This window comes from Callithrix jacchus, chromosome 10, assembly GCF_049354715.1.
Source record: "Callithrix jacchus isolate 240 chromosome 10, calJac240_pri, whole genome shotgun sequence".
NCBI lineage: Eukaryota > Metazoa > Chordata > Mammalia > Primates > Cebidae > Callithrix > Callithrix jacchus.
In genome coordinates, this window is record NC_133511.1 from 70,005,944 (window position 1) to 70,033,654 (window position 27,711).

The 27,711-nt window shown below is 42.1% G+C and overlaps 3 protein-coding genes across 6 annotated transcripts; 2 read left to right on the plus strand and 1 right to left on the minus strand.

The window, feature by feature from the left end:
- Positions 1-4,190: 4,190 nt before the first annotated feature.
- Positions 4,191-5,731, plus strand: OR52I2 (olfactory receptor, family 52, subfamily I, member 2). The gene has a single exon (XM_002754856.6). It carries the CDS (start codon positions 4,213-4,215, stop codon positions 5,260-5,262), a length of 1,050 nt encoding a protein of 349 aa, XP_002754902.4. The 5' UTR covers positions 4,191-4,212; the 3' UTR covers positions 5,263-5,731.
- Positions 5,732-9,797: 4,066 nt separating this feature from the next.
- On the plus strand, positions 9,798-10,826 carry OR52I1 (olfactory receptor, family 52, subfamily I, member 1). The gene has a single exon (XM_035265588.2). It carries the CDS (start codon positions 9,813-9,815, stop codon positions 10,758-10,760), a length of 948 nt encoding a protein of 315 aa, XP_035121479.2. The 5' UTR covers positions 9,798-9,812; the 3' UTR covers positions 10,761-10,826.
- A 3,130-nt stretch (positions 10,827-13,956) lies between these two features.
- TRIM68 (tripartite motif containing 68) lies at positions 13,957-23,118 on the minus strand. Of its 4 annotated transcripts, none has more exons than XM_035265587.3 (8): positions 22,920-23,118; positions 21,329-21,400; positions 20,021-20,503; positions 18,199-18,294; positions 17,137-17,397; positions 16,645-16,667; positions 16,007-16,107; positions 13,957-15,802 (listed from the first exon to the last, which is right to left on the minus strand). In XM_035265587.3, the coding sequence occupies exons 3-8, from the start codon at positions 20,444-20,446 to the stop codon at positions 15,252-15,254; spliced, it is 1,458 nt and encodes a 485-aa protein (XP_035121478.2). In that variant the 5' UTR covers positions 20,447-20,503; positions 21,329-21,400; positions 22,920-23,118; the 3' UTR covers positions 13,957-15,251. The 4 variants fall into 4 exon arrangements, with proteins under 4 accessions (XP_035121478.2, XP_078195369.1, XP_002754903.2 ...); XM_078339243.1 differs by having other exon boundaries at positions 21,187-21,400; XM_002754857.7 differs by lacking the exon at positions 21,329-21,400.
- Between the last annotated feature and the right edge of the window lie 4,593 nt (positions 23,119-27,711).

Genomic DNA, 27,711 nt, shown 5'->3' on the forward strand with positions numbered 1-27,711 from the left:
TGGCCTCCCAAAGTACTAGGATTACAGGCTGAGCCACTGCACCTGGCTGGGCTTTTTAAAGCTACTTTTCAGTGATCGGCCCTCCAGGTCTGCATGTGAATGTGAAAACAAAGGTAGCTGCAGGGCTAGAACTTAGGAGATGACTAGCTAGAACTTAGGCTAGAACTGCATGTGAATGTGAAAACAAAGGTAGGTGCAGGGCTAGAACTATGTCTTAGGAGAGCTTGGACAGAGCATTCTGAACAATTTGCCTTAACAGCCAGAGAGCAAGAGTATGCATATCTTGATTTGTGTCTACATAGGTATGTTCATGTGTTTACATTGTGATTATTCATCTAAGGAACACTTGGGATTTGTGCATTTTCCAGTATGTCCATAATGTTTCAAAAATAAAACAAAAAATGAAGGAAAAGGCAGTTGTATGAGATGTTTTGGTAAAATAGAGAGAAAAAGAGTCACTGGACTGGCAACAGATCCTTGATGGAGATCACATTTGATCTCAGCCAAGACATTTTTAGTATGAATACATTGAATAAAATATATACTTTTTTTTTAAAAAAAAACAGCCAACAAAATCAAATATCCTGTTTTTTGAAAATAATACTAATAATTAAATCTCTAGCAGTGCTAATCAAGAAGAAAAGCAAATGAAGATTAAAAAAAAAAGCACTCTTAAGGGCATGAAAGTTATTCCCAGTTAGTTTCCAGGCTGGCGAGAGGAGGGATGGGGCAAGCATCAGCTGAGGCTGCCTCCTGAAGAAAGGTGAATTTACACAGGGCAGCCAGGGGAGGAACACTCTGGATCAGAGGTGAGTTGGGAAGAGGCAGTTTTGATCCCCAAACTTTCTGCAGTTCTTCATGCAGTAATGCACAAGGCTGAGTTTGTGGCATCCAGAACACATGCGGCAGTCTCAAGCATATCCTGAATTTTCCTTTCACTCTTCACTATCATTCTACTTCAAAAGCTTCCCCTCATCTTCTTGTGATCCATCACCGAAGATGTCTCACCCAGTGTTTGAGCAGTTTATAGTAAGCTCCTGCAAACTGACTGTGATGTGGAGCTCACTACTCTATTCAATCTGTTCCATGATATAGCATTTCTAAAACTTAGGGATTTTCTTCTTGTTGTAGGTTTATTTGTTTTATACAGAGCACAGTTTGTAATCATGTCCCAGAAATTTGGCTTTTCAGAAAACAACAGAGGACTCCTATCACAGCTGTTATTGGCACCTGGGTGTAGAGCAAATCAGTGCTAGGCTCTCCAGGAGGTTAATTGAAGGGGCAAACATAGGTCTTTTTGTTAGGATTGAGAACCTGGTAAACTTTCCTCTAGTGCTTGGCTAACAGAGAAAATGTCTACTGTAGTAGATGGGATTCTGTGCATAGAATTCCATTGATCTGATCTATCTCATCACTCAGGTAGAAGTGATGCCCCATGAGAATTTAAAAAGGGGAAATTAGAGACAGTATACAAGGGTAGATATATGGCAGATTCTTACTATGGAAACACTTTATTCAGGAGATACACAGGAAGTAATAGATAAAGCAACTAGTCTTGAGGCTTGGCAAATAAACACACATCATTTAAGAATGCCTGAACACCTAAGATAGTTCTTGGGCTATATATGACTACTGTGATTTCAACACAAATCACACAATTGATGTGGTGAACTAGGCTGAGGCCTTGAGAGATGCAAATTAAAGGGTTTGAGAAAAGAGATCACATGTCCTTAACATATTCGAGTCCATTCTTGGCATCTGGAGTCCAGGTCTGTGACCAACCTACATGTCCCTTTCTCTAGGAAGTGAAATGATCTAACAGCAATAGAAAAAGAGTTGAAGTAGCAATTTAGCCTGAAAAAGAAATATTTGTCATACCTGCCTCCACTGCATCCTTAATCTGAATTCAGTTTGGCAAAAGTTGTTATATGATAGCAGAAGTGGAGTCACTCTTAGGCTTTCTTTCTTTTCTTTGAGACAGAGTCTCACATTGTTGCCCCAGCTGGAGTGCAGTGGTGCGATTTCAGCTCACTGCAATCTCTGCCTCTTGGGTTCAAATGATTCTTGTGCCTCAGCCTTTTGAGTAGCTGGGATTATAGGCACCTGCCACCAGGCCCAACTAATTTTGTGTATTTTTAGTAGAGATGGGGTTTCACCATGTTGGCCAGGCTGGTCTCGAACTCCTGGCTCCATGATTCCCCCACCTTGGCCTCCCAAAGTGCTGGAATTAAAGGCATCAGCCACTGTGCCAGGCTGACAGAGTGGATTTTTAAGTCTACGGGTATGAATCTAGAACAGCGTTTTTTCCTCTTTGCTATCCTGTCTCTTGATGATGTAGGATCAGTACCACATTTTGAGTGTGGTACATGAAAGTATGCAGGATTTGTATGCTGTATTCTGAGGAAGAAAACCTAGGGGATCCATGAAAATCAACCAATGTCTCCCAAAGCTAAATGTTACCATTATAAGAAGCTGTGCCCCTTGCAAGGAGTATTCTCACATGGCTGGGAAAATGTGCCCATGACCAGACACCATATGAAATCATGGAAACCAATCAACCTAAGGAGAAGGTAACTAAAGGGCTGTCACACAGAATGTAATGGTAGTTTAGGCTGACTACTTGTATTTCGGGTTCTCCAGCCAGATTATTACACATGATACGATATGGTAATCAGGTATTACACCTGAAAGCGGCAATGGATAGTGAATGCAGCAATAAACAGAGATCAACAAGTTGTGGAGCTTAGCTGCTGCCTGTGCACAGCAGGAGTTCTCTTTGTCTTACGAGACCTGGCCAAGTGAAGCCTATAGTGTTTGTTTTGTCAGGACTCATAGTTTTCTTGACTGTCCATATTGGGCTGGATGGACACCTGGGAGTCACAGCTGGAAAGACTGGATTTGAACCTCAAATTTATCACACACTTGATACATGATCTTGGATAAAATATTAATGTAATTGTGTTAAGTTATACAAACTGTATTGCATGGAAGGGATATTTGTCCTGTTTTACAAATGGAGAAATATACTCAAATTATGAATACTGCACTTTTTTTTTTTTTGAGACGGAGTTTCACTCTTGTTACCCAGGCTGGAGTGCAATGGCGTGATCTCGGCTCACCGCAACCTCTGCCTCCTGGGTTCAGGCAATTCTGCCTCAGCCTCTTGAGTAGCTGGGATTACAGGCACATGCCACCATGCCCAGCTAATTTTTGTATTTTTACATGTATTTTTTGTGGTTTCACCATGTTGACCAGGATGGTCTCAATCTCTTGACCTCGTGATCCACCTGCCTCGGTCTCCCAGAATACTACACTTTTTAACACAGCAATAGCAATGCTATATTCATAATAAAGTACCTGACATTATAAAAGATAAAGCTTTCTTGTTGCCTGGAATATTTAGGTAGTTTATCAGGAAAAAGGAGTTAGCTGATTGAAAAATCATAAAAGCTTCTTGGGGAAAGTTTATCTATAAGGTAGCCCCAAGGTTCTCTTTGTAGAAATTTAAACTATTAATTGAATCTAAGTGAACAGGATATTCAAAACAAAGTTTAGATAAGGTCAGATTTCCAGATAGTTTATCATCTCCTATGGAAGGTGACTATGTTGTTATCCAATGACTTTATTTTTCCCAACTCATTCATGTATTTCTTCACAAGGACACTTCCTTCATATTTTTTATATGTGCTGTATCAAGTATAAAAAATATGATATGTTTGACCTCAGGAAGTTTTTGTTTATACAATTAGTAACAGCATACAGAGATGAAAGACAGTTTCATTTCTCTGTTTATCCTTGATTCTGTGGCAAATTTACTGTAATAAAGATACATTAATAGACTTCTTTTAGTAGGCTTGTGACCACAATTATGGATTATATCCTTGGTATAAGATCATAAACAAGAGACATACACGTAAGTGTATATGATAAAGTCCAGGGAGAGCATTACAACGATTAGTTTAGTCTCTCTGAGGTCATGATGGATTGCATGAAAGCCCAGAAGAAAGGGTATGGAATGGGGAAGAAGGAAAGCAGAAAAGGCTTTCCAAAGGAGGGAAGCCATGAGCTGATCCATGAACAATAAATAAAAGTTTGTAAGGCAAGAATATTAAGAAGAAAGAAAGTGGCACAGGATAATTTTGTCAGATGCCACATATTTTATCTTGAGATTACCACCAAGCTGAGAATATCCCTAGATTTTTCCAGCACCACATGTATCAACAAATCTTACAGGACTGCATTCTTGTCGTACATCGTTATTGCATTAAGAGGAAAGAAGTCTCACCTGTGATGCTGGGTCCAGCCTACAACCACACAATGGAAACCCCTGCCTCCTTCATCCTTGTGGGTATCCCAGGACTGCAATCTTCACATCTTTGGCTGGCTATCTCACTGAGCACCATGTACATCATAGCCCTATTAGGAAACACCCTCATCGTGACTGCAATCTGGATGAATTCTACTCTACATGAGCCCATGTATTGCTTTCTGTGTGTTCTGGCTGCTGTGGACATGGGCATGGCCTCCTCAGTGGTACCCAAGATGGTGAACATCTTCTGCTCAGGAGACAGCTCCATCAGCTTTAATGCTTGTTTCACTCAGATGTTTTTTGTCCACTTAGCCACAGCCATAGAGACAGGCCTGCTGCTCGCCATGGCTTTTGACCGCTATGTAGCCATCTGCAAGCCCCTACACTACAAGAGAATTCTCAGACCTCAAGTGATGCTGGGAATGAGTGTGACCATCGCCATTAGAGCTATCATAGCCATTACTCCACTGAGTTGGATGATGAGTAATCTACCTTTCTGTGGCTCCAATGTGGTTCTTCACTCCTACTGTGAGCACTTAGCTTTGGCCAGGTTAGCATGTGCAGACCCTATGCCCAGCAGTCTCTACAGTCTAATTGGTTCCTCTATTATGGTGGGCTCTGATGTGGCCATCATTGCTGCTTCCTATATCTTGATTCTCAGGGCAGTATTTGGGCTCTCCTCAAAGAATGCTCAGTTGAAAGCATTAAGCACATGTGGCTCCCACATGGGAGTTATGGCTTTGTACTATCTACCTGGAATGGCATCCATCTATGTGGCCTGGCTGGGGCAGGATGTAGTGCCCTTGCACACTCAAGTGCTGCTAGCTGACCTGTACCTGATCATCCCAGCCACTTTAAATCCCATCATCTATGGCATGAGGACCAAACAATTGCGGGAGAGAATATGGAGTTTTCTGAAGCACTTCTTTGATCACTCCAACTTGGGTTCATGAACATAATATCTGTTCAGATCTGGAGCCAACTTCAAAGAAAGATGTCTTAGGCATCTGGAGCTGGATTGGTTTACCTGGGAATTCTAAGATAAGGTGTAAAGGATATCTTTGCATAGCTTTTCAATTACTAGGAGGAGTGTGAATGAAATGTTTCTGATTTTCTGATAGCTTCAGTGGATTCAATCAACTTGATCTGAATCAGAGATAAGTTTTGGTAGAGAATATAGATTTGGTTGAACTTAGGTCCACCTAATCTTTAGTAATGTGTTAGGTTAGCCTGACAAGGCACAAATCTCCTTCTGGCTTCCCCCTCACCATCCCTCAAAATAAAAGACAACAAAAAGACCACTCACTTTTTATGAACTATTATGTGTCCAGTTAGGATCTGGGGAACTGAGAGCATGCATGCAACAGTGTGTCTTAGTCTTCCATATTTCCAAATAGTTATGTGTCTTTTGCATTAAAATAATACAAGAAACGTTATAGCTTGTGCCTGTTGACTCTTTTCTCCCAATTTTATTCCTTCCCACAGAAGATGCCCAGGCAGAAGTCATGACCTTTAAAACATGGCCCCAACACCCTTCTAGTCTCTTGTAATTTCAATCCCTTTCAAGTCTCCTGACTCTACCAACTCTGGTTTATTCTCTGTTTGGAAAACATGTTTATACTCCATTTGGAGCAGAACACAAGTCCAAAGGAGGGGACTTAAAAGCTGATCCTTCAAAAATGAATAGAAATTTTTAAGAAGTAAGAAAAGTAGCATAGCATTAGAAGTCATTTTTTTTTTTTTGGACCCTGCAATATCACCAAGCTGAGAATAGCCCTGTTCTCATACTTTTGTGCTCAGGTGCATGTCCTACATCCAGTTGAAAAACTCATCTTCCTTGCTCTGTCCTACATCCCATTTCCCTTCTCTGTTCAACAGGACATTATAACATCATGGGAAACATTTAACCAGTGAAGCCTGGCCTGAGTTCCAGGCAGAACTGAGGAAATGTGAGCTCAGCTTTGAGATATTGAGTACACTATCAGTGTGAATAGTTCTACAATAAAGTGAAATGAATTATGGTTTTTGGAATTGAGATCTTGACTCTCTGGCTTACTAGTTTTGTGACCTTTATGAACCTCAGCTTCATCTATAAGATGTCAATGTGATGATGGCAGCTACTTCAGGAGGTTCTGAAAATTGACTGAGATAATATTTGAAGAAAGCATTTACTGGGATGCAAGGCACATAGTGGGCTTTCACAAATCCTACCAATCACAAGTCTTTGGTTTTCCCAGGATGCACTCTATACTCTTAGTCTAACTTTTAGGTATCCTTTGAGGACCTGAAGACACAAAGACTCCTCAGCCACTAAGCATTTGCTTCCTCCTACAATCTGGAAATCCCCAGGGTCCAGAGCACAAAGAAAACCCAGTCTCTTGAGGAGTTGCAATGTTTGTTTGCTGGGCAAAGGCCACGGGAAGATGGGTATCCAGGGACAATGCAGGATGATTAAGTATCCAGAGGGAATAGAGAGTCCCCAGTGGGAAGTTTTTTGAAAAGACAATATGACTCTCCATTGTTTGCTTATGTTAGATTTTGTTTGCTCTTTCTGCTCCTCCCCAGGTGTCCTGTATTAACCCCTCTTCTTTTGCATGAAAGAAATGTGGACTATGAGGCCACATTTAGAGAAAGTTAAACAGAGAAAACTCTTGGACTATGGGTAACCGACTTGGGCATTGGTGTTGGGCTGACAGAGTATGAAGGTCAGGTCACCCCAGAGTGGAAAATATAAGCCCCCACTCCTTTTGTACAGGGCTGATCAGGTGTGCTGGGTATTTCTGATACCAAGAGCTCATGAAAATGATAGTTGGATAGGAAAGGTTGGAGGGAAAATGGACATAGAATTACTGTGAAAGCAGAGAAGGTAAGAAGCACAATACTGGGCATGGTGGAGAGACAGTTTTAAGAGACTAAGTAGAGTTGTGAGAACGGAACTCAAACAGTAGGGGCTGGATGGGAGCAGTTCAGTCAGAGATCAGAATAACTCAAAATTATCATAAACCAGACAGGCCCCATTCAAATGTGTTGTTATTAGTTCTTTTTTTTTTTTTTTTTTTAAATTTTTTATTGGATTATAGGTTTTGGGGTACATGAGCAGAGCATGCAAGACAGTTGCGTAGGTACACACATGGCAGTGTGCTTTGCTTTTCTTCTCCCCTTCACCCACATTTGGCATTTCTCCCCAGGCTATCCCTCCCCACCTCCCCCTCCCACTGGCCCTCCCCTTTTCCCCCCAATAGACCCCAGTGTTTAGTACTCCCCTTTCTGTGTCCATGTGTTCTCATTTTTCATCTCCCACCTATGAGTGAGAATATGCGGTGTTTCATTTTCTGTTCTTGTGTCAGTTTGCTGAGGATGATGTTTTCCAGATTCATCCATGTCCCTACAAACGACACGAACTCATCATTTCTGATTGCTGCATAATATTCCATGGTGTATATTAGTTCTTTTACCATTAATACAATTTCAATTTCAATTATGCATTGCCTATCCTTTTAATAGGAATGAAAAATCCTCACATATTTTATGGTCTGTAAATCATAGGTTATTGAAGTTAAAGAACTTTCCCAAGTTGGTTTTCAGTGACTGACCCTCCAGGTCTGCATGTGAATGTCTTCACAGGATGAAGGCAAAGGCAGGTGCAGGACTGAAATATATCTTAGTTGAACTTGGCCAAAACATTCTGAAAACAGTAAACCTTAACAACCAGAGAACAACAGTGTGTCTATCTTGATCTCAGTACACATTGTGGTGTCTAGGTATGTGTCTTCCTGTCTTCTAATAATAATTATTTATAAGGATATATGCCTCATATTTTTGTATTTTACAGTATGCTCATAGTGTTTTAAAAAGTTAACAAAAAATCAGGGAACAGGCAGTTGTATTAAATGTTTTGGAGATGTCAAGTAAAATAAATAAAGAAAAAGAGTCACTAAACTGGCAACAGATCCTTGGAGATCACTGTTGATCTTAGCCAGAAAATTTTAAGTATCAATAGGCTGACTGAAGTAAACATTTAGAAAAAGAAATAACGAACCAAACCAAGTGCCCTGTTCTTTGCAAAGACTGACAACAACTGTAAATCTCCAGCAATGTGAATTGAGAAGAAAAGTAAATGGAGATTAAAAAGAAAAGCCCACTCAAGGGTATGAAAGGCATGCCCAGTTTAGTTTCCAGGGCTGGCAAGAGGACCAATGCGGCAACATCAGCTGAGGCTGCCTCCTAAGGAAAGGTGAGTTTACACAGGGCAGCCAGGGGAGGAACATCCTGAATCAGAGGTGAGTGGGGAAGAGGCTGTTTGGACCCCTGAACTTTTCTACAGTCCTTGTACAATAATGCAGAACCCGGAGTTTGTGGCATCCAGAACGCATGTAGCAGTCTCAAGGATCTCCTGAATTTTCCGTTCACTCTTCACTACCATTCTACTTCAGTAGCTTTCCTCATCTTCTCATGCTCTGTCATTGAAGATGTCTCACTCAGTATCTCTAGACAGTAAGCCTCCTATAAACTGACTGTGATGTGAGCTACGTACTGTATTCTATCTCTTCTAGGATGTAGCATTTCTTAAGAATAGGGATTTTGATTTGTTTCATAAGGAACACAGCTTGCAATCATATCCCAGAAAGTTGTCCTTTTAAAAGACTCCTGAAGTTGCTGCTGGAACCTGAGTGTGGAGTCAACAATCAGTGCTAAGCTTTCTAGGAGGTAAAAGGAAGGGACAAATATATGTTCCATGATTAGGATTGAGAACTTGGTGAATGCTCGTCTAGTTTTTATTTAACAGAGAAAATGTCTACTGCAGCAAATGGGATCACAAGCACAGAATTCCATTAATCTAATCTATCCCATTACTCAAGGAGGAGACACATTTCTAATAATAAGTTAAAAATGGGTCACTAGAGACAGTATCTAAGGGTAGGCATATGGAACCTTCTCATAATGGAAGCTTTTTAAAATTTTTTTAGGAGAGGCAATAGTAAGTGATAAAGTCGGCTTATCCTGAGTAGTAGTATCTTTTAAGAGACTTAAGACCACAGTTATGAATCATATCTTTGCTATAAGGCTATGAATAATATACATGCACTTAAGTGTATACCATAAAGTCATAGGTAGAGTTTTAGAATTGTCCATTTAGTCCATTAGAGGTCACTATGGCAGATTGTGTGAAAGCTCAGAAAAAGGTAACTAACTTAGCCTGCACATGGAATAGGGGAGGAAGAAAACAGACTTCCTAATTGAGGTAACCCTCGAGCTAATCCTTCAACAATGAACAGTAAGTTTTAAGGCAAAGAATACTGAAGGGGATAAAAGGTGGAGCATGATAACCTTATTAGATGTCCCTTTTCTGATCCTAAGAATACCACCAAGCTGAGATATCCCTCTGCTTTCCTATCATCACAGATGGGAATAAATCTTGGTGGACTGCACTCTTCTCTTAAATTATTTATACAATAGTCAAGAAGTCTCACCTGTGATCCTGGGTCCAGCCTACAACCACACAATGGAAACCCCTGCCTCCTTCATCCTTGTGGGCATCCCAGGACTACAATCTTCACATCTTTGGCTGGCTATCTCATTGAGCACCATGTACATCATAGCCCTGTTAGGAAACACCCTCATCGTGACTGCAATCTGGATGAATTTTACTCTACATAAGCCCATGTATTGCTTTCTGTGTGTTCTGGCTGCTGTGGACATGGGCATGGCCTCCTCAGTGGTACCCAAGATGGTGACCATCTTCTGCTCAGGAGACAGCTCCATCAGCTTTAATGCTTGTTTCACTCAGATGTTTTTTGTTCACTTAGCCACAGCCATAGAGACAGGCCTGCTGCTGGCCATGGCTTTTGACCGCTATGTAGCCATCTGCAAGCCCCTACACTACGAGAGCATTCTCAGACCTCAAGTGATGCTGGGAATGAGTGTGACCATCGCCATTAGAGCTATCATAGCCATTACTCCACTGAGTTGGATGGTGAGTCATCTACCTTTCTGTGGCTCCAACGTGGTTCTTCACTCCTACTGTGAGCACTTAGCTTTGGCCAGGTTAGCATGTGCAGACCCCATGCCCAGCAGTCTCTACAGTCTAATTGGTTCCTCTATTATGGTGGGCTCTGATGTGGCCTTCATTGCTGCCTTCTATTTCTTGATTCTCAGAGCAGTATTTGGGCTCTCCTCAAAGAATGCTCAGTTGAAAGCATTAAGCACATGTGGCTCCCACATGGGAGTTATGGCTTTGTACTATCTACCTGGAATGGCATCCATCTATGTGGCCTGGCTGGGGCAGGATGTAGTGCCCTTGCACACTCAAGTGCTTCTATCTGACCTGTACCTGATCATCCCAGCCACCTTAAATCCCATCATCTATAGCATGAGGACCAAACGACTGCTGGAGGGAATATGGAGTTATCTGAAACCCTTCCTCTTTCACCACTCCAACCTGGGTTCATGAATACAGTATCTGTTCAGATCTGGAGCATTCCAAATTCAAAGATGCCTTAGAGATCTGTGGAGCTAGACTGGTTTACCTGGTACTATAAGGAATTCTAAGATGAATGTAAAGGGTATCTTTGTGCAACCTTTAAATTTCTACCAAGAATATGAATGAAATGTTTCAAATTTTCTGACATTTTAAATGAGATAATACAATAGTGTCTGAATCAGAGTAAGTTTGGTACGGAATAGAACTTTGGAATTTTTCCTTCTATAATTTCTGACCCATGTTTCCTACCTAATATTCCACCATCCCCTCTGCTGAAGAAACCACCTATTTGGTATCTCCCTCTAAAACTGACTGATATTCTCAGAACTGTTCTTCCCTCCATGTGATTACATGGAAAAAGTTATTAATGTATGACCCTGCCCTCTGGGCCAATAGTGATCTCACTCCATTTGACTCCTATGCTCACACCCAGACCAGAGTCCTTCCTAAACCATATGGTTTACTGTGCCTCTGGGGAGATATGGACTTGTGATCAGAGATTATGGTAATTCTACAACACATAAACTGGAAGGAGAAAAGTGGCCCATGCAACAAAAGCCAACTGCCAAGAATGGATGAAGAGATTAAGACTTTGGTTCTCTGATTCCAAATCACTTTGAACACCCAGGTATATTGTTATGTTCTGTAAAATACCACTAAACTTTTAAATGTATCCTCTATTGTTAACCTAGTTGGAGTTAGTATACCAATTACCAGCTTTTTGTTTTTGAGGAACAGAAGCTAACTAAGTTTGCTTTTGGAAATCTTTCTTGTTACTTCCTAGTCCTGGTCTATGTAACTCAACCTTAAGACATAGAAGATGGGGATCAAATATACACAGGTCTTTCTTCTTGTGGGCACCTCTTGTGGGGTGTGCGCTGGGATAAAGAGGTTAATAGACAGCAATACAGATAAAGAAGTTGAAATGTAACCACTATTCTCCAGGTCACTGGATGCTTATGTGATTTTTGGTTTTGTTTTTCCCCTTCAGAAAGTCATGAACTGAGTAATCAGTATATGTTAAAAAAAAAAAGATCTCACATATAAGAGAAACATGTATTTAACTCTGGTACATTTGAAAATCTTAATAAAAAATAATTTCCTAATAGTGTTAAAATTCAAAGTGCAAGAAGAAACTGGGCAAGTTATTGTATCTGACTCAACACTTCCTGTCTACTGATAGAGAAAACAACATTAATTCATAGAGTATTAAAGATTAAATAAATGAAACACGGAAAGCATATAACACAATCTCTGACATATTATATGAACTTAAAAATATACCCAACACATTTCTAATTCCATAATTTTAAGGGAGTAGTCTTATACGGACCAGTACTTATATGACAACTCTTTCAAACAGACAAGCTACTTAGTAACTTAACATCCATACCTTTTGCTAATAGTAGACTTGTTTACCTGCCAACAATGTATTCAATTTCTGAACACCAGCAGAGTAGAAATCAGCCTTTTAAAAATCTGTTAGAGGTCCCAAAGAGCAGTAAAGTGAAATTTTTTTTCCCTCACAATCCCCTAACATAAAAACGAGATTATAAGGTTGTTAAACACATTTGATAAGATTTTCATTTTGAAATGTCACATGATTCTTTCTCCATAAGAAACCTGAAAAATGGGCTATGTCCATTAAATGAAAGCATATTGGATGTATTACAGAACCTGATGTAAAGCAACAAAGGTATAGTCCAGCCGGCACCCCAAACAGTAATTTCTCCACAGCATTTCCATCAGGAAGCTTGCCCTACCAGCTTTGTGTTTCATTCTCGTTGGTTTTTCCTAAAACCAGGTGGAACCCACTGCTAGAACTCAAATATTTACTGAACCACATACTTCCCAAAGTGTGCTGATTCCTTTCCATGGCTATGCCGAATGGGAAATCCTGTGCTTCTCACCTTACATTCAGATATGGTCCTGGCCCATCACATGAAGCAATGCATGCTCTCTTAATTAGTGCCTGGGATGCACAGTAGCCCCTTCATGTTTAGATTTTAAGAGATTACAACCAATCTTGACTGAACAAATGAAGACTGCATTTCTGTGGGTAGTTTTGAACTGAAGGATTTGCCCCTATGTCTCTCTCTTTTTTTTTTGTTATTGCAGTACCCAGGCATTTTACCCTCTTTGCAGTCTTCTTCCGTAAGGCTCAGGTATTGCATCCCTCAGTTTCTCTACAAAACATGGGTAGGCAAAGCTCCTCCCTGCCTTGCAGTGAATGCTTGGACCAAACTGGGGATGCCACCCTATGCATTTCAGGGAGCAGTGCAGTCTCTCCACCGCCACATGGCCACCTGCCTCCTGTCCTACTAGACCACTTATGAAAGGTACAGTAAAAGAAAATTTCCATTAAATTCATATTTGAACACGAATATAATTAGGTATCCTCTAGTTTTTACTACTTTAATATAAAAGCAGGTTACTTTTGTTTTGATTCTAGTCACACGAAAGTTCCCCCACTTAAATATTTAATACACACACAACCCCACCCCCACCCCCACACACATACGTGTGCACACACACACAGTACTAGGCTAGGGCTACAATGGTGAACAGACAAATAAGGTCCTTGTTTTCATATGGTTCTCAGGAGGGAAGTGTAAACAACTACTCTGTAGAGAAGGGTTTTCAGGCACTTAAGAGCTTTAATCTTCTTGTCTGGTCTTAAAAATCAGACAATTTGTAATAATGTAGCATTGTTTAACCTTACAACTCTTCTAACAAATAAGCAGAGTGCCCAAACAGGCTTATACATGTAAAATAAATAAATAAATAAATAAAACTAACCCAAAAAAAGTATATTATGAATGAGACCATTTCATTCCTTCCTTCATTCTAGATTTGAATGAATTTATCACCTAATAATCTTCTATTTCAAGGAAACTTCCAAAATTTGTCCTAATAGCGAAAGAACATTGATTTTCCCTTAACCCTTTGTGCCAAGTGTTCACAGACATAACTGAAGTCTTTTCTAAGGACCTACTTCTCAATTATCCCTTTGCCAGGGAATCCCCCGACAAAGATACTCCTCTAACAAAGGAAGGCTCAACCCTTTGCCAGCACCAGGGTCTGTGACTCACCAGCTCATTCCCCTCCAAGCAGCTGCTGGAAACCTCCCCTCCTACTGCTAATTCTCAAGAAGCAACCTGGAAGCATGGTGAGCAGAATGAGTTTATTTCTCCAGTTTGGCCTGTTTTAATTCCTACATACATGAACAGCCAATACAATTAAAGTAGAAACACAATTTTTAATAGTCCTTATCACAGCCATTTGAAGCACCTTTCTGCCCAAAAGGCTCTCTAGACTGTCAGGAGAGTCCTGAGACAAAGGCGCTGCTGTAAGATGCAGGCTGTATCATGGCACAGTGGGAAGGTCACCACGTGACTTCCACAGCTTGCCTTCCTCTATGCCTCAGAAAGGAACAAATGCATGGGATGCATCTGGGATCTATACAACAACTCTACGAGGAAGGACAATAATATGAGGTTTTATGCTGAATTACACTCATTTTCCCAATGGGGACACATAAAACCTTCCGAACATGTGAGATATTTTAGACTCAAATGTAATAAATGATGTAGAGACATGTAATCTGAGAAGTGAGTTTGTCAACCTTGTTTGAGTGTGAAAAATGCTTTATAGTTTTTATAATCTTATCTTCAATAGCTCTGTAAAACATAACTTGCTTCATTAAGGCCATTTCAGTTTCCTCATTCATAAAGTGAAAATACAAACTAAGGCTCACAGGTTTTCTGATCCTGCCACTTAGAGAAAAAAAGCAGGACTAGGACACTGGTCTCCTGGGAGTCCGAGGAACAGTGATTTGCCCAGCTTGTGCTCAAGAGGGAATGGAGGTGGGGTGGCCTGGGCAGCTTTGTTTGTGTCCCCTGCTGCACTGAATTTCTCTCACCAGGAGGTCACAGAGTGAGGGTCACATAAAGGTTGCTTAGTTGTAGTAAACCTCAGGGGAAGTATCCTCTGACTGGCCTCAGCACAACAACCAGCTCTGGGTATGGGCAGCATTTTTTTTTTTGGCCTACTGGGAAAGCCTACCTAATGAGGTCCTGAAGATTATACCAACTTCATCATCTTCAATGACTTAGCTGTGACACTGGACAGGAATAAGGGAAGAGGGGTGTGGGCTACCAAATGGACAAAGCCCTGATCCTTACCCCAGCAAGTCACCTTAGAAGTGCTCTGATCCTCACCATCAGCCCTGATGCTTCCCCTTTGGGGTGCAATGCTCATTTGACTGGGCCTGTGCTTTTTAAAATAAGTGGTTTCATGACAGACTTTAGCCTGATAGCAAGAAACCAAAGGATCAGACAGAGGAATCCTTGGATTCTGGGCTCAGCTCAGTTTGAGGGGATACCTGTCAGTGGCTGGGTCCTCCAAGCCCCGTGGGGGCTAGCCCCAGTTCCAAGGCCTCTCCTTAGGATGGTAGCTCTCTTAGTCCTCCCCGTTCAGGGAGCAGATGGCTAGAGGGGCAGTGTTGTTGGTTCCAATGCTGTAGCAAGGACTAAAATAGGGCAGGAGGCGCCCAGGGAAGGGAAAGTGGGGGAAAGTGAAGATGTGGGAGCCATTGTCAGTCACATTGTAGAAGGAAATGTCATGAGCCTCGTAATCCACAAAGATTCCCACCCGCCGAGGAGGGACTGGCAAGGACAGGAGTGGGTACTCATCGGTGCCTGCTCGGTACTCATTTCCCTTCCTCAGCCTTATCACCCAGAATCCATAGTGGGGGGATAAATAGACCACCTCCTTCCGGTCTACATTCTCCTTACATACTCCCAGGCCCCACTCAGACCTGTCTCCCACCTCCACCTCCCAGTAGTGCCGGCCTGAGGAGATGCACTGGCTGCCCAGGACAATATTATAGCGGTAAAATCTCTCAGGATTGTCAGGCAGTTTCTGGTTGGTGTCTCCATAGTGCACACATTTTCTGTCTTCAGACACAATGAGACGGGAGTAAGCAGTATCTGGATCCAGGTGCACGTCAGCTAGAAAAAAAAAGGTCCTGGTTGGTAATAGTGATATAAAGCTAGGGGTCAGGGGTGAGGTCTCTCTGATAAATACAGCCACAGATTTATCAATGATGAGTGAAAGTCAGGCTGGATAGAGTACCCAGAGGGCACTGAACCATTTTATTTCTCTGGGTGGGGTGCCTCCCACTGCCCAGTATAATCTCCCCCAGCATCCATTACCTGCATAGGTCTTTAGGATCTCTCTTAGCCCCAGCACACGACAATCTGTCTTCAACTCCAGGGAGATTGGTTCTGGCTGCTGCAGGCTCCAAGACTTGCTCCTGGTAGAGTAGCGTGAACCTCAGGGCCAGGAGTCCTGGCTTTGCCACATGGGCCTTATCTTAGTACAGGGAAGAGGGGCTTGGCCAATGAGGTAGTGAAGTGCCCCACCCCAGCAAAGCAGAGACATGATGGTTATTTGGCTGAGCCTCAAACTGTTTGTGTGCAGAGGTGAGAACACTCACATGCCCATGCTGTGGGAGGGGCTGGATGTGTATTTGATTCTGGGAGAGGAAGAAGTATATACATTTTCTGTTGGACATGCAGGAGTCACGGGCAGTCTTTTTCCTCTTTGAGCAATCTACTTGAAACCACATATTTTATTGCTTCACTTGATATACATTTGATCAAGTACAAAGAAGAAAAAGGAAAGATCAACAAAGATTCCTTAGCAAGTACAATGTAAGAGGGATGAGACGTCAGACTAGCACCTGCTTTTCTGTGTGTACTGAGTCTGTGCTCTGTCCCTACTTCTGGCTCTAGCCAGGCCCCACTATCCTTTACAGGGCTGCTTAGAGGCTCCAAGGGTGAGAACATACCTGTTTAACACTTCCTGAATATCCTGGAAGGAGAGAAAAAAAATGCAGCACTTGAGTATGTGCTGTTCCTCAGAGGGAACAGTCACTGAACTCTGGCAGGGAGTTTCTCTAAGGGAAGGGAGACAGATACCAAGAATGGAGAGATGCCATGCAGAAGTGAAAGAGAAGCCTACGGGAAGGATGGAAGAGCAGGCTGAGCTTTGGCTGGACCGGCCAACTTCAGGCTCCATCTCTTGAGCTAAACGAGAGGGGCTGGAATGACACCAGAGCTGCCTGAGCACTGCCCCACCTATGACGCTATAACAGACCAGGTCATCCACCAGCCAGGGATAGGAAAATAGCATGTATTAGGTGGGGAAACACAGGATCCACGACCAGCTAGAAGAGTGCTGAGTGCTGGCAGTCCCTGCTGGAGACTAACTGATGCTGTCTCCTGGAGTTTCAGTCTATCTTCAGCCATCACTCAGGGTCCCAGGAAAACCTCCTCCTCACCTGCAACATCCAGCGGACAGGCCTCTGAGATCTCTCTTTCAACTCTGCAATCATCCTCCACAGGACCCGGCTCTGCTGGATGAGCTCACTACGGTTCAGCTCCAGTTTCTGCATGGTCTCCTCCTCCTCCCTCTGTAGGCTGGCCAGAGCTGATGCTACCTCTGCCTCCAGCTGCCGACGTGATGGCTGCTTTTTCTCTAGTAATCGCTGATATTTCTCAAACTCCCACACAATACTCTGTTTTCGGGTTTCCACCTGTATCTGTGGAGTCAAGATTGAAATCAGCGCTGACACTTTCAGTCACCCAGTATCAAGGATACTGACATACGCTTACACACATACTCTGCAATGGTACCAACCACGTGACAGGCTATGCAGGGGCAAAGGTAAAGGATACTATTTGTCCTAGCTTCCTGTTCTCCCAGCTCCACCACATGCATCTAGGTCTCTATTTCCAAGCTCATTAATTCCAGTAGGGTGCAGGATATTATCTTAGTACTACATTCTCTAGATTGTTTTCCATTTTGAGAATAATGACAAGACGTGTTACATTTAAGTCTTTAAGGCAGTATAACTTAACTACAGTTAGGTGGTTCATTTTCATGTTGATATTATAGCTGTTCAATGTGCTATTTCAGATTCGTTTGGTGTTACTTTCTGTTGATAAAAAGTTCTAGTAGTTTGATACTTATTGGCCTCAAATTTATTTCAGAGGTGATTTTCCAATATTCTAGTAACCAAACTCTTACCAAATATGATCTAACTTGGGAAAGTCAAAGAGAAACTCTGCTTTACTTACTAAGCATGATGTAAGCCATGCCACTGTGAGCTGACACATGTACAAGACCAGAGGTTATCCCTATTATCACCATCAAGAAACTGGAATTAAGAGGTGGCGTGGCCTACCTAAGCCTGGTACAGAGAAGGCAGGGATTAGAACCCCAGGCTCTCTGATTTTAAGCATCACATTCTGCCTCACAGAGATGGGAATGCTACCCCCAGGCCAGCTCCAGGACCACACAGGACAACCGACATGAACTCCTTTCCCCACGAGCAACCTGCCTTCCAGGTGGCAGTTTGTTTCCTCTCGCCAATTTCCAGCTTCCAGGCTTTTTCTTGCTCTTTCTTCAGATGTTCGAGGGCCTCATGAAGTTCCCACTGCAAGAGACAAAAACCTCATGAGGCCACCTCCAGCAGCCTAGGCTTCCTAGCATTGGCAGGCTATGGGAGAGAACCAGAGTCCTTCAGGCAACTGGCCATAGTGAAGGCTGTGGGGGAACAGAATGCCACAGAGGAAGCAGACTCTGCCCAGGTGACATCCAAGGTAGCTCTCTGAGCTGAGACTCACTTCAACTCCTATAGTCTCTAAATGTCTGTACAGTGTGAAAAAGGGTTGATTTCCAACCTCTCCAGAAAAGTACCTTGGACTTTCCTTTCCATGCTGATTTTTATCCTTATCTTACTTATTTTTAGCTTACTGTCTGCTAGAACCTTGTTACTCTAAATACGGTTCAAGTGGATCAGTGGCATCCACATCATGTAGGAAGATGTTTGAAATGCAGAATCTTGGCCTCATCCTAGACCTACCCAATGAGAATCTCAACTTTAGCCAGATGTCCCAGGTGGTTCATATGCATATGAGGGGTAAGAAGCACTTTCCGAGAATAGTAATGCAAGGGATTTCTACTGAAAAGCATAAAGTGTGCAGATATACCACTTAATTATGATATTTTAACAAAATAGCAACTATTTTGTTAAAATTTATCAAGTGCCAGATATATTTTAAGCTCTAAATATGCATGTGATACTTACAATCCCCGCAGGCTGGTACTAACCTTATTTTATAGACAAGAAAGCTGAGACTTAGAAAGTGACCTACCCAAAGTCATTCAGCTTATAAATGGTTGAGCTGGGATTTAATCCAGCCCTTTACCCCTATGTTATACTATCTCCCTTTTCTAATATTCTCAAAAGCAGAGTTTGTAAATACTTTTCACATTTTAGAATCCTTCCCATATAGGAAAAGCTAATTCAGGGGATTTACAATCTCACTTTCCAATTTCAACTCCAAAAAAAGAAGACTAGTGATGGATCACTGAATAACAGAATCGCTGAGATAATCCCTCAGGGGACTGTAAGTATCACATGCATATTTATCTGAGGAATCAGTAAAGAGAGGCCCAGAAGCTGAGATTTGATGAGGTTACCTACAAAAAAGGAGTCCCAGGTGTGTCAGAGATGACTTGTCAAACAAACTTGGGAGAGGAGAAAGAACACTGAACAAAGAGCAAGAAGACCTGAGTCACAGCCTCTGATCTCCCTTTCACTAACTGAACTTCAAGACAGAAGGGGTTAGATGACCTCTCTCAATCCTGTGACTCACTCATGGTTCTTTCCACCTCTAAAATAAATTACCATGTTTTCAACTTTCTAAGCCTCAGTTTTGTCTATAAAATGAAGGAGTCAAATGATCAACTCAGTGCCAAATGTCTACTTGCAGCATTGCTAGGAGAATTTTGCAGGTCAGGTACAGCCTTGACCATCTAATTCAGAACCTCACTCCAAACTCATCCAAGGTATCCAGAATCTCAGTTAAAACCAAACTGTTTTTTCTTCACATTCTCAGTAGTGAAATTACCCTAGATTAGGCATTAGGCCATGTTAGGATCTGGGATAAGGTGTAGAAGTAGGAGGGCAAGAAATCAAGAAAGGTCATGAATACAAGGAAGGTATAGCTCCCTGTATCTGATTCCAGGGATCTGTGGGTGTCAGGAACCAAAGGAGTCAACTCTCAGTCTGTGGTGCTGGTGGTCAAGCCCTTGATCTAGAAATAGCCAAGTTAGGGGCTGGGGGAAGACTGGAGTGGCCAGCTTCCATCTCTCACCTTGTACTCCCAAGCGACATCCTCCATTGGCACAACACTGTGGGCCTCATGTTCTGGGGACCGGCTACAGGCCTCACACATTATCAGGACATCCTCTTTGCAGAACATCTTCAGCTCTTCCCCATGGCACTCACACAGGTCACCCTTCAGCCCCATTCCTGGATGTAGCCTTAGCAGACGGACTTTTTCTACAACATTGGCCAGCTGCCAATTAGGCCGCAGGTTCTTTGGCTGGACAGGAGCTCGACAGAGGGGACAGGTGTAACCCCACTTCTGGGTTTCTCCTGGGACTTCCCAGAGTCCGGAGAGACAGCTGTGGCAGAAGCTGTGGCCACAGTCAATGCTCATGGGCTCCCTCAGAAAGGTCATACAGATGGGACAGGCTACTTCTTCCACAATGGCTGCCACCAAGGCTGTGGGATCCATGGTTCCTTCTCACACCCTCCTCAGAGCATGAATGAAACCAGGGAGGGGTAGTAAAGACTAGACGAAAAGAAAGACAAATAAGAGAAAAAGATAACAGAGGAATAGAGAGATCAGTAAAAGCAGTAACTAATTTCTGGAAAAAAACCACTTTCCTTTTGACCTTCTTTAATAAGCATTGACCTTTCCAACTGAAAGGTGTATGGTCCAATGGGCCACATTACTCATACCACGAAGGGGATCATGGGGATATCTGAGTGAGTGAATGTTGAGAGTCCTGTTTTCATTCACTTGGTCAACCCTGATTCTCCTCCGGGTTCACTCTATCAGACCATTACCACTCCAATCATGCTCTAAAAGCAGCATTGTTTCTCTTAAACTTGGGTAAGGTCACATAAAATGTGGTATTTCAGTATCTGAAGGCCATAAATACCTCCAGCCTCACTCTCTGGTATGTTTATATTTACATTTATATAATTCATAGTGTCAAAAGGTAGTATGCCAGAAGCCCATAGCCTACATGCTCAATTTGTTTCTTGTGTTGCACACTAAAATGTAAAAATTGTAAAGAAATAGCAGTTCTTTCCCTGTGCCTTTTACACCCCTGTCTATTTCTCCAGCGCTAACATACTTATTATTCACCAAGAGGCCAAGATATTGAGCTTTCAGTAATATGTTAGAAGCAGAGATGAAATAACATCCCTGGGATGACTAAAACAAAGATTATTTGATGATCATCACACCCGTATTGATGAAGTCACTACTCCAGCAAGAAATCTGGGATTTTTGCCAGGGCCACATATAGGCAAGCAACTTGAATGGTCAATGGCAGGCTCTTGGCTTAGTTGGCAATATTTATTCATTCACTTTGCTAGTTTGTGTTACCAGCTAGAGTCTATACAAGGAAGGGCCATGTTGCTCCTAGTTCCTGTAGTATCCTCAGCACCTAAACAGCACCTGCAATGCAGATATTTCTGAGTAAATATTTGTTGAATAAACCAGCTAGACATAGAAAATAGTTCCTAAACCCCAAATCATTTTGTAATTTGTTAGGTAAATTGAGAGCATAGATTAATAATAAATCAAGCATTCTTTGAGAACTTACATGATGTGCAAGGCACTGTTCTGAGCATTTTACATGAATTAAGTTGGTTTATTTCACAACCCTAGACAGAGGACATTATTCTTCTAATTTTACAGATGTTTGGCTTGGGGCTCTGCCATTTTATCTTGGGCAAATTTCTTAACCTCTTTAGCTTCAAAGTATAATATAAATTCAAAAGGAGAGAGAGAAATCTCTGTGGTTTAGGGCAGTCCAGTGGTAGGAAGCAGAAAGCAGAAAGCAGAGCAGTAGATCTTTCAGGACTCTGTGATATGCCATTGGCAGGGCATGCTTTCTCACTCACTAGATTCCCTGACTCCTGTTTTTTCTTCCTCCCACGATCACTACCAAACTGTGGGATCCAGTATCCTAAAATCTCATTTTGGTAAATCACTAACTTACTAAAGAGTCTATCCTGGCTCCCTGTTAGGAAGCTGTCTCCTTTTACCCTTGAAACACCACCTGTACCTAGCTAGGCAAAGGAATAATTTTCCACACAATCCCAAAAACCCCTCGTCCATTCAATCTACCTGACTTGGGTTCCTGCTATTCTCCCAGCTGAAAGTGACTTCTACATGATCCTGCTTTTGACATCATTTGCCATGTATTTGTTTATTGTCTTACTTCCCATACTGGAACTTTGTCATGTGGAAAGGGTCATTCTCTGTTTTGTTCATTTCTATTTCCCCAATGCCAAGAACAGTGGCTCAAATACTTGTTGAGTATGTGAAAACTAAATGTAAATGTTGAGGTCCAACTGACAGTGGATTGAAAGTGGAGGATGTGTGAATATCCTTAGCTAAGTCAGTGAAGACATTAAGAGCCACCATCAGATACCTGTTATTTAGAGCTACAAATGGAAGACCTAAAATAGCGATGGAAAATTGATACGGCAAAGAAACATCAAAATGGTAAATCCAGAAATCCAGTGGAAAGCATATTATTTTGATTTAGGGTCATAAAAACATCTATACGTGGAAAAATTAAAAGTGGCAGCCTCTGCAACCATCTGGGGACGGGCAGTCATTGCTCTTCTAAATACGACCTGCTTTAATGTTTGACTTAAGATATATGAATTACTTTGAGAAAATTCAAATAATTAAACGTACGGTTGCTTTGACTGTGCCTTCCATGGGTAAAGCGCCAGTCTGAGAAGGACATTTGAGGAGGGGGCGGGGCCTGGAAGACTTCCAGGAAGACCCAGTGGGAAGGGGGTCGCGGGCGGGCGGTAACCTTCGGGGTCAGGGAGCAGCTGGGGATACTAAGCTCGTGGCCTGGCCACAGGGCGCCGGGCAGGTCCCCAGGGCAGTGGCGGGTGAGGTTACAGTGAGCTTGCAGGATCTGACTTCAGAAAAGGCAGCGTTCTCTACCCACCTCCCTCCTCGGCCCGGACTGGCGCTTCGCGGCGGAAACTCAAAGTGAAGAAGCCACGTTCCGCGGCGTCCAGAGGCCCAGCGTCAGAAGCGGCCGTTCCCGGCAGCTCAGCACCTACGGCCAGAGAGCGCCCCAGGCCCAAACCCCAATGCCCGGCAGCGCAGGCCCTGTAGCTCGCAGCTTCTAGGATATTACACCCGGCTCCAGGCTCCGTTCGCAGGGCCGGCTTCGTCAGGGAGGCGGTGTCTTTGTGGGGCCAGCCAATCACAGGCAGGAACCTGGATAACCCTAGCCAATTGGTGATGAGACGGGGGCTCAGTCGCGTCTCGGCTCGTCAATGTTTTTTCTCTACTTCCTGGGTTTTTCTGGTTCCTTCACCCACTCAGGTCCCCTTAAACTGTAGAGGGTACCAGAAATTAGTTCCAGGATAGGTCAAAGGATTGAGGCTCCCGAATGACGCTGCTCAGGCCCTGCATTAATTGAGGCTCAGGTGGCTATACATTTGCCAGTTTGCCTTGTTAAACTGAGCAGCCTGAGATTGGCCAAGTCTGGTTCTGTGACCCAACTTAGCGTAGGTTTGGGCACACATGTGGTGTGGACTCTGCTGTTCCTGGCAATATTCTCGACCTCTCATGGTTCCAGGCAAAAAAACCAACAAACCAAACAAAAAAAAACCCTCTCTTTTTTCCTGGCATAGTCTTAGCCTTCAATACTCCAGCAAGCAGCTTGTCATCACGATTGCCACATCCACTTGTGAAGTTTAAACGAGACCACAGAGACCGGGAGATGATGGAGAAATGGAAACCCTGGTCAAAAACTGTCTTTAAAAAGGATAAAAAAAATTAAACAACTAATATCCCTCCTTCACCCAAACGCATAGACACAGGCACACACACACATAAACTATTATTTAAGACAGTGATTTGAGTTTTTCATTGTACTCCCAGTACCCTGTCCTTCTCCTGACACTTAGGTCTTTACTTAATAAGCAAGTGAAGGCACCTCCTATCCACATAGAAAATAACCAGGAAATCCTCCGATTGAAGCTCAGTTCAAAATTATATTTTATCTTCACTGTTAGGACATACTCCAGAATGCTCTTGCCAATGTCTGAGCCCAGGCCATGGTTAAAATTCTGAAAGCCTCCACTTTTAAGGAGCTGAAGGTCGAGTTAATTGTACTGCTCTGGAATATCTGTGAAGTTAATATAATTAATGGGGAGATTATTTTCATGTGTTAGGTGCAATTTGTAACTATGATTGACTGTCAAGATACCTGCCAGTCAGGGTAGCTGGGGGTGGGGGTTGTGTTCATTCCGGGAAGGCTGGACAGAGGGCTTTTGAATACAGGTCAGTCTACTTCCAAAGCATAGGAGACAGATCAGTCTACTTCCAAGGCCTACTTCCAATTTGTAGAATTCTGTAAAGCTTTCCTTTACAGGTGTCTTCAGAGTGTTTTGTTTGTTTATTTGCTCTGCGACAGGTGTGTCCAGGTGAGGCTTTGTCTTGGATAAATTCTGCAGCTGTAGCTGCAGACCCCAACCCTCTGCCCTGAATCCAGTATAGACCAGGACAACAAGATGTGTGGCTGACTGAGGATGGTGCCCCTCTATGCTCTAGGGGAGGATAGCATAAAAGGAGAAGATAGAAGTGAGAACTCTTTGGGGAACAGGGACAGAGATATACGCACTGAAGAAGTAGGACTAAGGAGGAATTAAAGTGGTAGTATGAATCAGGCCTGATTTTCTGGAAAGAGACCAGAGACTGACCATATTGCATGTCATACAACCTGCTTGCTTAGAGACCCCTAATTAATTTTATTTTTTTACCCTTTCTGAGGAAGTATGAGCCACACCCTCAATAAGTTTTGTGTAATTTTAGCTTGAAGGCTTTAAAGGGGAAGAAATAGCCACATGTGGTAGTGGGATGTCAGTCAGCAGGAGAACCTGCTAGGGGTAGAAGCAGGAGACTAGGAGTATAGCCTAGGCCATTGGTAGATAAAACCTGCTCCACCTTGAAAGTCTCCTATTGGACCTCTTATGATGGAGCTTATACCTCCTGTTTTCTCTATTCCAGATTGTTTACAGTTTTCGGAAGGCAAAGCTGACAGCTCCCAGGAGTCTAAGTAGAAGTTCCCCCATCTACTCTGTGCTAGTCTTGGCTAAGAGAGAGGAAATTCCAGCCCAGAGCAGCAAAGCTGCAGGACTTTGTTACCACTTTCATTTTGGCAGAGGAAGGAGGTAAGGGATGGAGGGGGATGTGAGTCTCTAAATTAAAACATAGAATTCTGTCTAGAGTTGGTGGAGAGCATTTCTGAAAGTGTTTCTGGGTTGAGGTTCTCACCTAGAGTATATATTAAGGTTTAAGTCTTCCAAGAAACTGAGAAGCAGGAAGTAGAAAAGAGAGAACAATTTCAGAAGCAGAGGAAAGGAACAGTAATAGCAAGATCTAGCAAGGATATGGTGGGGCAGTTTCAGTGTGAGCTGTCATGGACAGGAATGTAGCAGCGTATATGTATGCCTGTGTGTGCATGAGACAGAGACATAAAAAATAACTAAATAAAGGTATATATCAGAATATAGATATATATTACAATAGCAACTGTTAATAGTTATACACAATTAACAGCAAGGCCTTTATATGGTCAGAAGCAGAACGAGCTGTTCTGTTTTTGATATCAGAATTGAATTAGATGAAAACAAAAACGTAGCTTTATAAGTCCTTGTATTTGATGTCTAATTCAAGTTCTTTAAATGTCGAATCTGTTTCAGTAAGTTACTATTCCCAAAGTATCAATGTCTCCATGGTTAAGAACAATTACACAAATTATTACTTTATTTTTATTTGTCTCCACTTCTTTTTTTCTTGATTCTAATCCCTAATGTTATGTATTTACCACTACTCATGTTTGTTTCTCCTGAAAGACATATCTTTCTTTCTAAAGATCTGTCTAGTTGATTGTTCCATTCAAAGAAACTAATAATTCATTGTTTCAGTTTTCTGGTTTTACATTTATTATTTTTTATTGATTTATTTTACTTATATTTATTGTCTTATTTTTCTTGCTTCTTGCACTGACTAAGCAGTGTAAAGTTTTCCCTAAATATAAGTCAGGTTGTATCCCATAAATTGTTATGTTGCTTTCATCATCATTTGTTATTAAATAAATTGTAAGCACAGTTTTGAATTTGGTTTTCTCTTGAAATTACTTAATTTAATTGAAGACACATACATATGCACACTCACACATACTCATATATGCGTACAGGTACTGTATATTGTGTGTGCCTAAGTGTATGTACATCTATACATAGTATTTTGCATATGCATACATATATGTATATAAGTATACATTTAAAATATACCACACTATTATTTACAACAACTTCATCAAAGTTATTTTTATCAATTCTTTTCTTATTCATAGGTTCATAGACTGGGCAACCCTGAGTAGTGGAGAGATCATCAGCCATGTTTCATGTTGTATCTAAGTTACCTGATCTCCTGTTTCCAGGCCTGTTTCCTGTCTTTAAATTAGGTATATTAATACTTATCTCATGAAATTGGTATTTGCACTTAATAATGATGTATCTACCGCTCCTACTAATGTATCTACTATGTCTAAGAGTGTTTTGCACAGTTACACATGGGAACTGTAAAGGAAGGAAAATGCACTTTATGGTGTGTGCTACAGGATTGGAAACACCTCCCCATACTGGAAATTTAGCACTAGTTCAAAGTCTGTTCAGTTTGAACTCAATGGCAGGTATTGACCATCACTGTGTCATCAGCACCAGGATTGTGCCTGGCATGTATTAGATGCCGAATATATTTCTGCTAAACGACTAGAACAAACTGCCATGGAAACTGAGTGGGGTATTAAAAAGGCCTACTAGGAAAGGACTCACTGCCTGAACCTCATCCTACAACCCGATCTCACAGCAACAGAAAACGGAAAAGCTGCCATAGGGAAGGGAAGGGTAGTATTTGCTTCCACTCTGAATCCTCATAGAGGCCAGCTCAACCATAAGTAATTGCTGAGGGCCAGACGACCCTGGCATGCAAATGTGCTTTGAGGACTTTTCTGCCTATCCCTGGGAAAATGCATTTTTGAGTAGACAGTTGGAAACAGGAACAAGGACCATGCCAGCCATTTGGAGATAAGCAGAGACTCTTGTAGTCCCTCTGTACTGAGAAAAGAAGGAGGGGGCAGTGTGCAGTTTCCTTCTGAGGCTCAGTTTTTCCTGCCATCTCCTTGCCTTCCTGGAAAAGGACAACCAAAAGGAAGCAGGTATTAAATGTTCTCTAAAGCTTTCCTCTGCCTACACATGGTCTTTGGAGTTGCACATGGGCTATTCTATCCTGTACCACCTTCCCCAATCTGCAAAGATGTGAGATGAAGGGCATAATCGACACACAGTGTAAACAGTACAAATGTAGCCCAGATCTCACAGGAAGATAGCCATAGTTAGATTTGATACAAAAAGGCATTCTTTGTAGAATGTATTTCACATGCAAAGACACAAAGACACAATAGAACATTGCACAATAGGAAAGTCCCTGAAGAAAACAGCAGGTACTACATCATGCAGGACTATTCCCACTGCTAAGGAGTATGAGTATAAACTTTATCCAAAGGATAAAGTCATTTAAAAGTTTAAGATGGGGAATGACATGATAGGATCTGAATGTATACTAGACAATAGGTATCTGCAAATTTAAACAGATTTCTTGGCCATAAAAGTTTATTATCAGATGGTTACTCATAAGCGTGTATGATCCAGTGTGATTTG

What these genes read in the sequence shown, in the direction of transcription:
- OR52I2 (XM_002754856.6), top strand. Translation starts at nt 4,213, where the DNA reads ATGTATCAACAAATCTTACAGGACTGCATTCTTGTCGTACATCGTTAT.
- OR52I1 (XM_035265588.2), top strand. Translation starts at nt 9,813, where the DNA reads ATGGAAACCCCTGCCTCCTTCATCCTTGTGGGCATCCCAGGACTACAA.
- TRIM68 (XM_002754857.7), bottom strand. Translation starts at nt 20,446, where the DNA reads ATGGATCCCACAGCCTTGGTGGCAGCCATTGTGGAAGAAGTAGCCTGT. An exon ending in CTGTCCGCTGGATGTTGCAG is followed by an intron (nt 16,668 to 17,136) that starts GTGAGGAGGAGG and finishes CTCTCCTTCCAG; the next exon opens with GATATTCAGGAAGTGTTAAA. An exon ending in ATTCAGGAAGTGTTAAACAG is followed by an intron (nt 16,108 to 16,644) that starts GTATGTTCTCAC and finishes CTACTCTACCAG; the next exon opens with GAGCAAGTCTTGGAGCCTGC.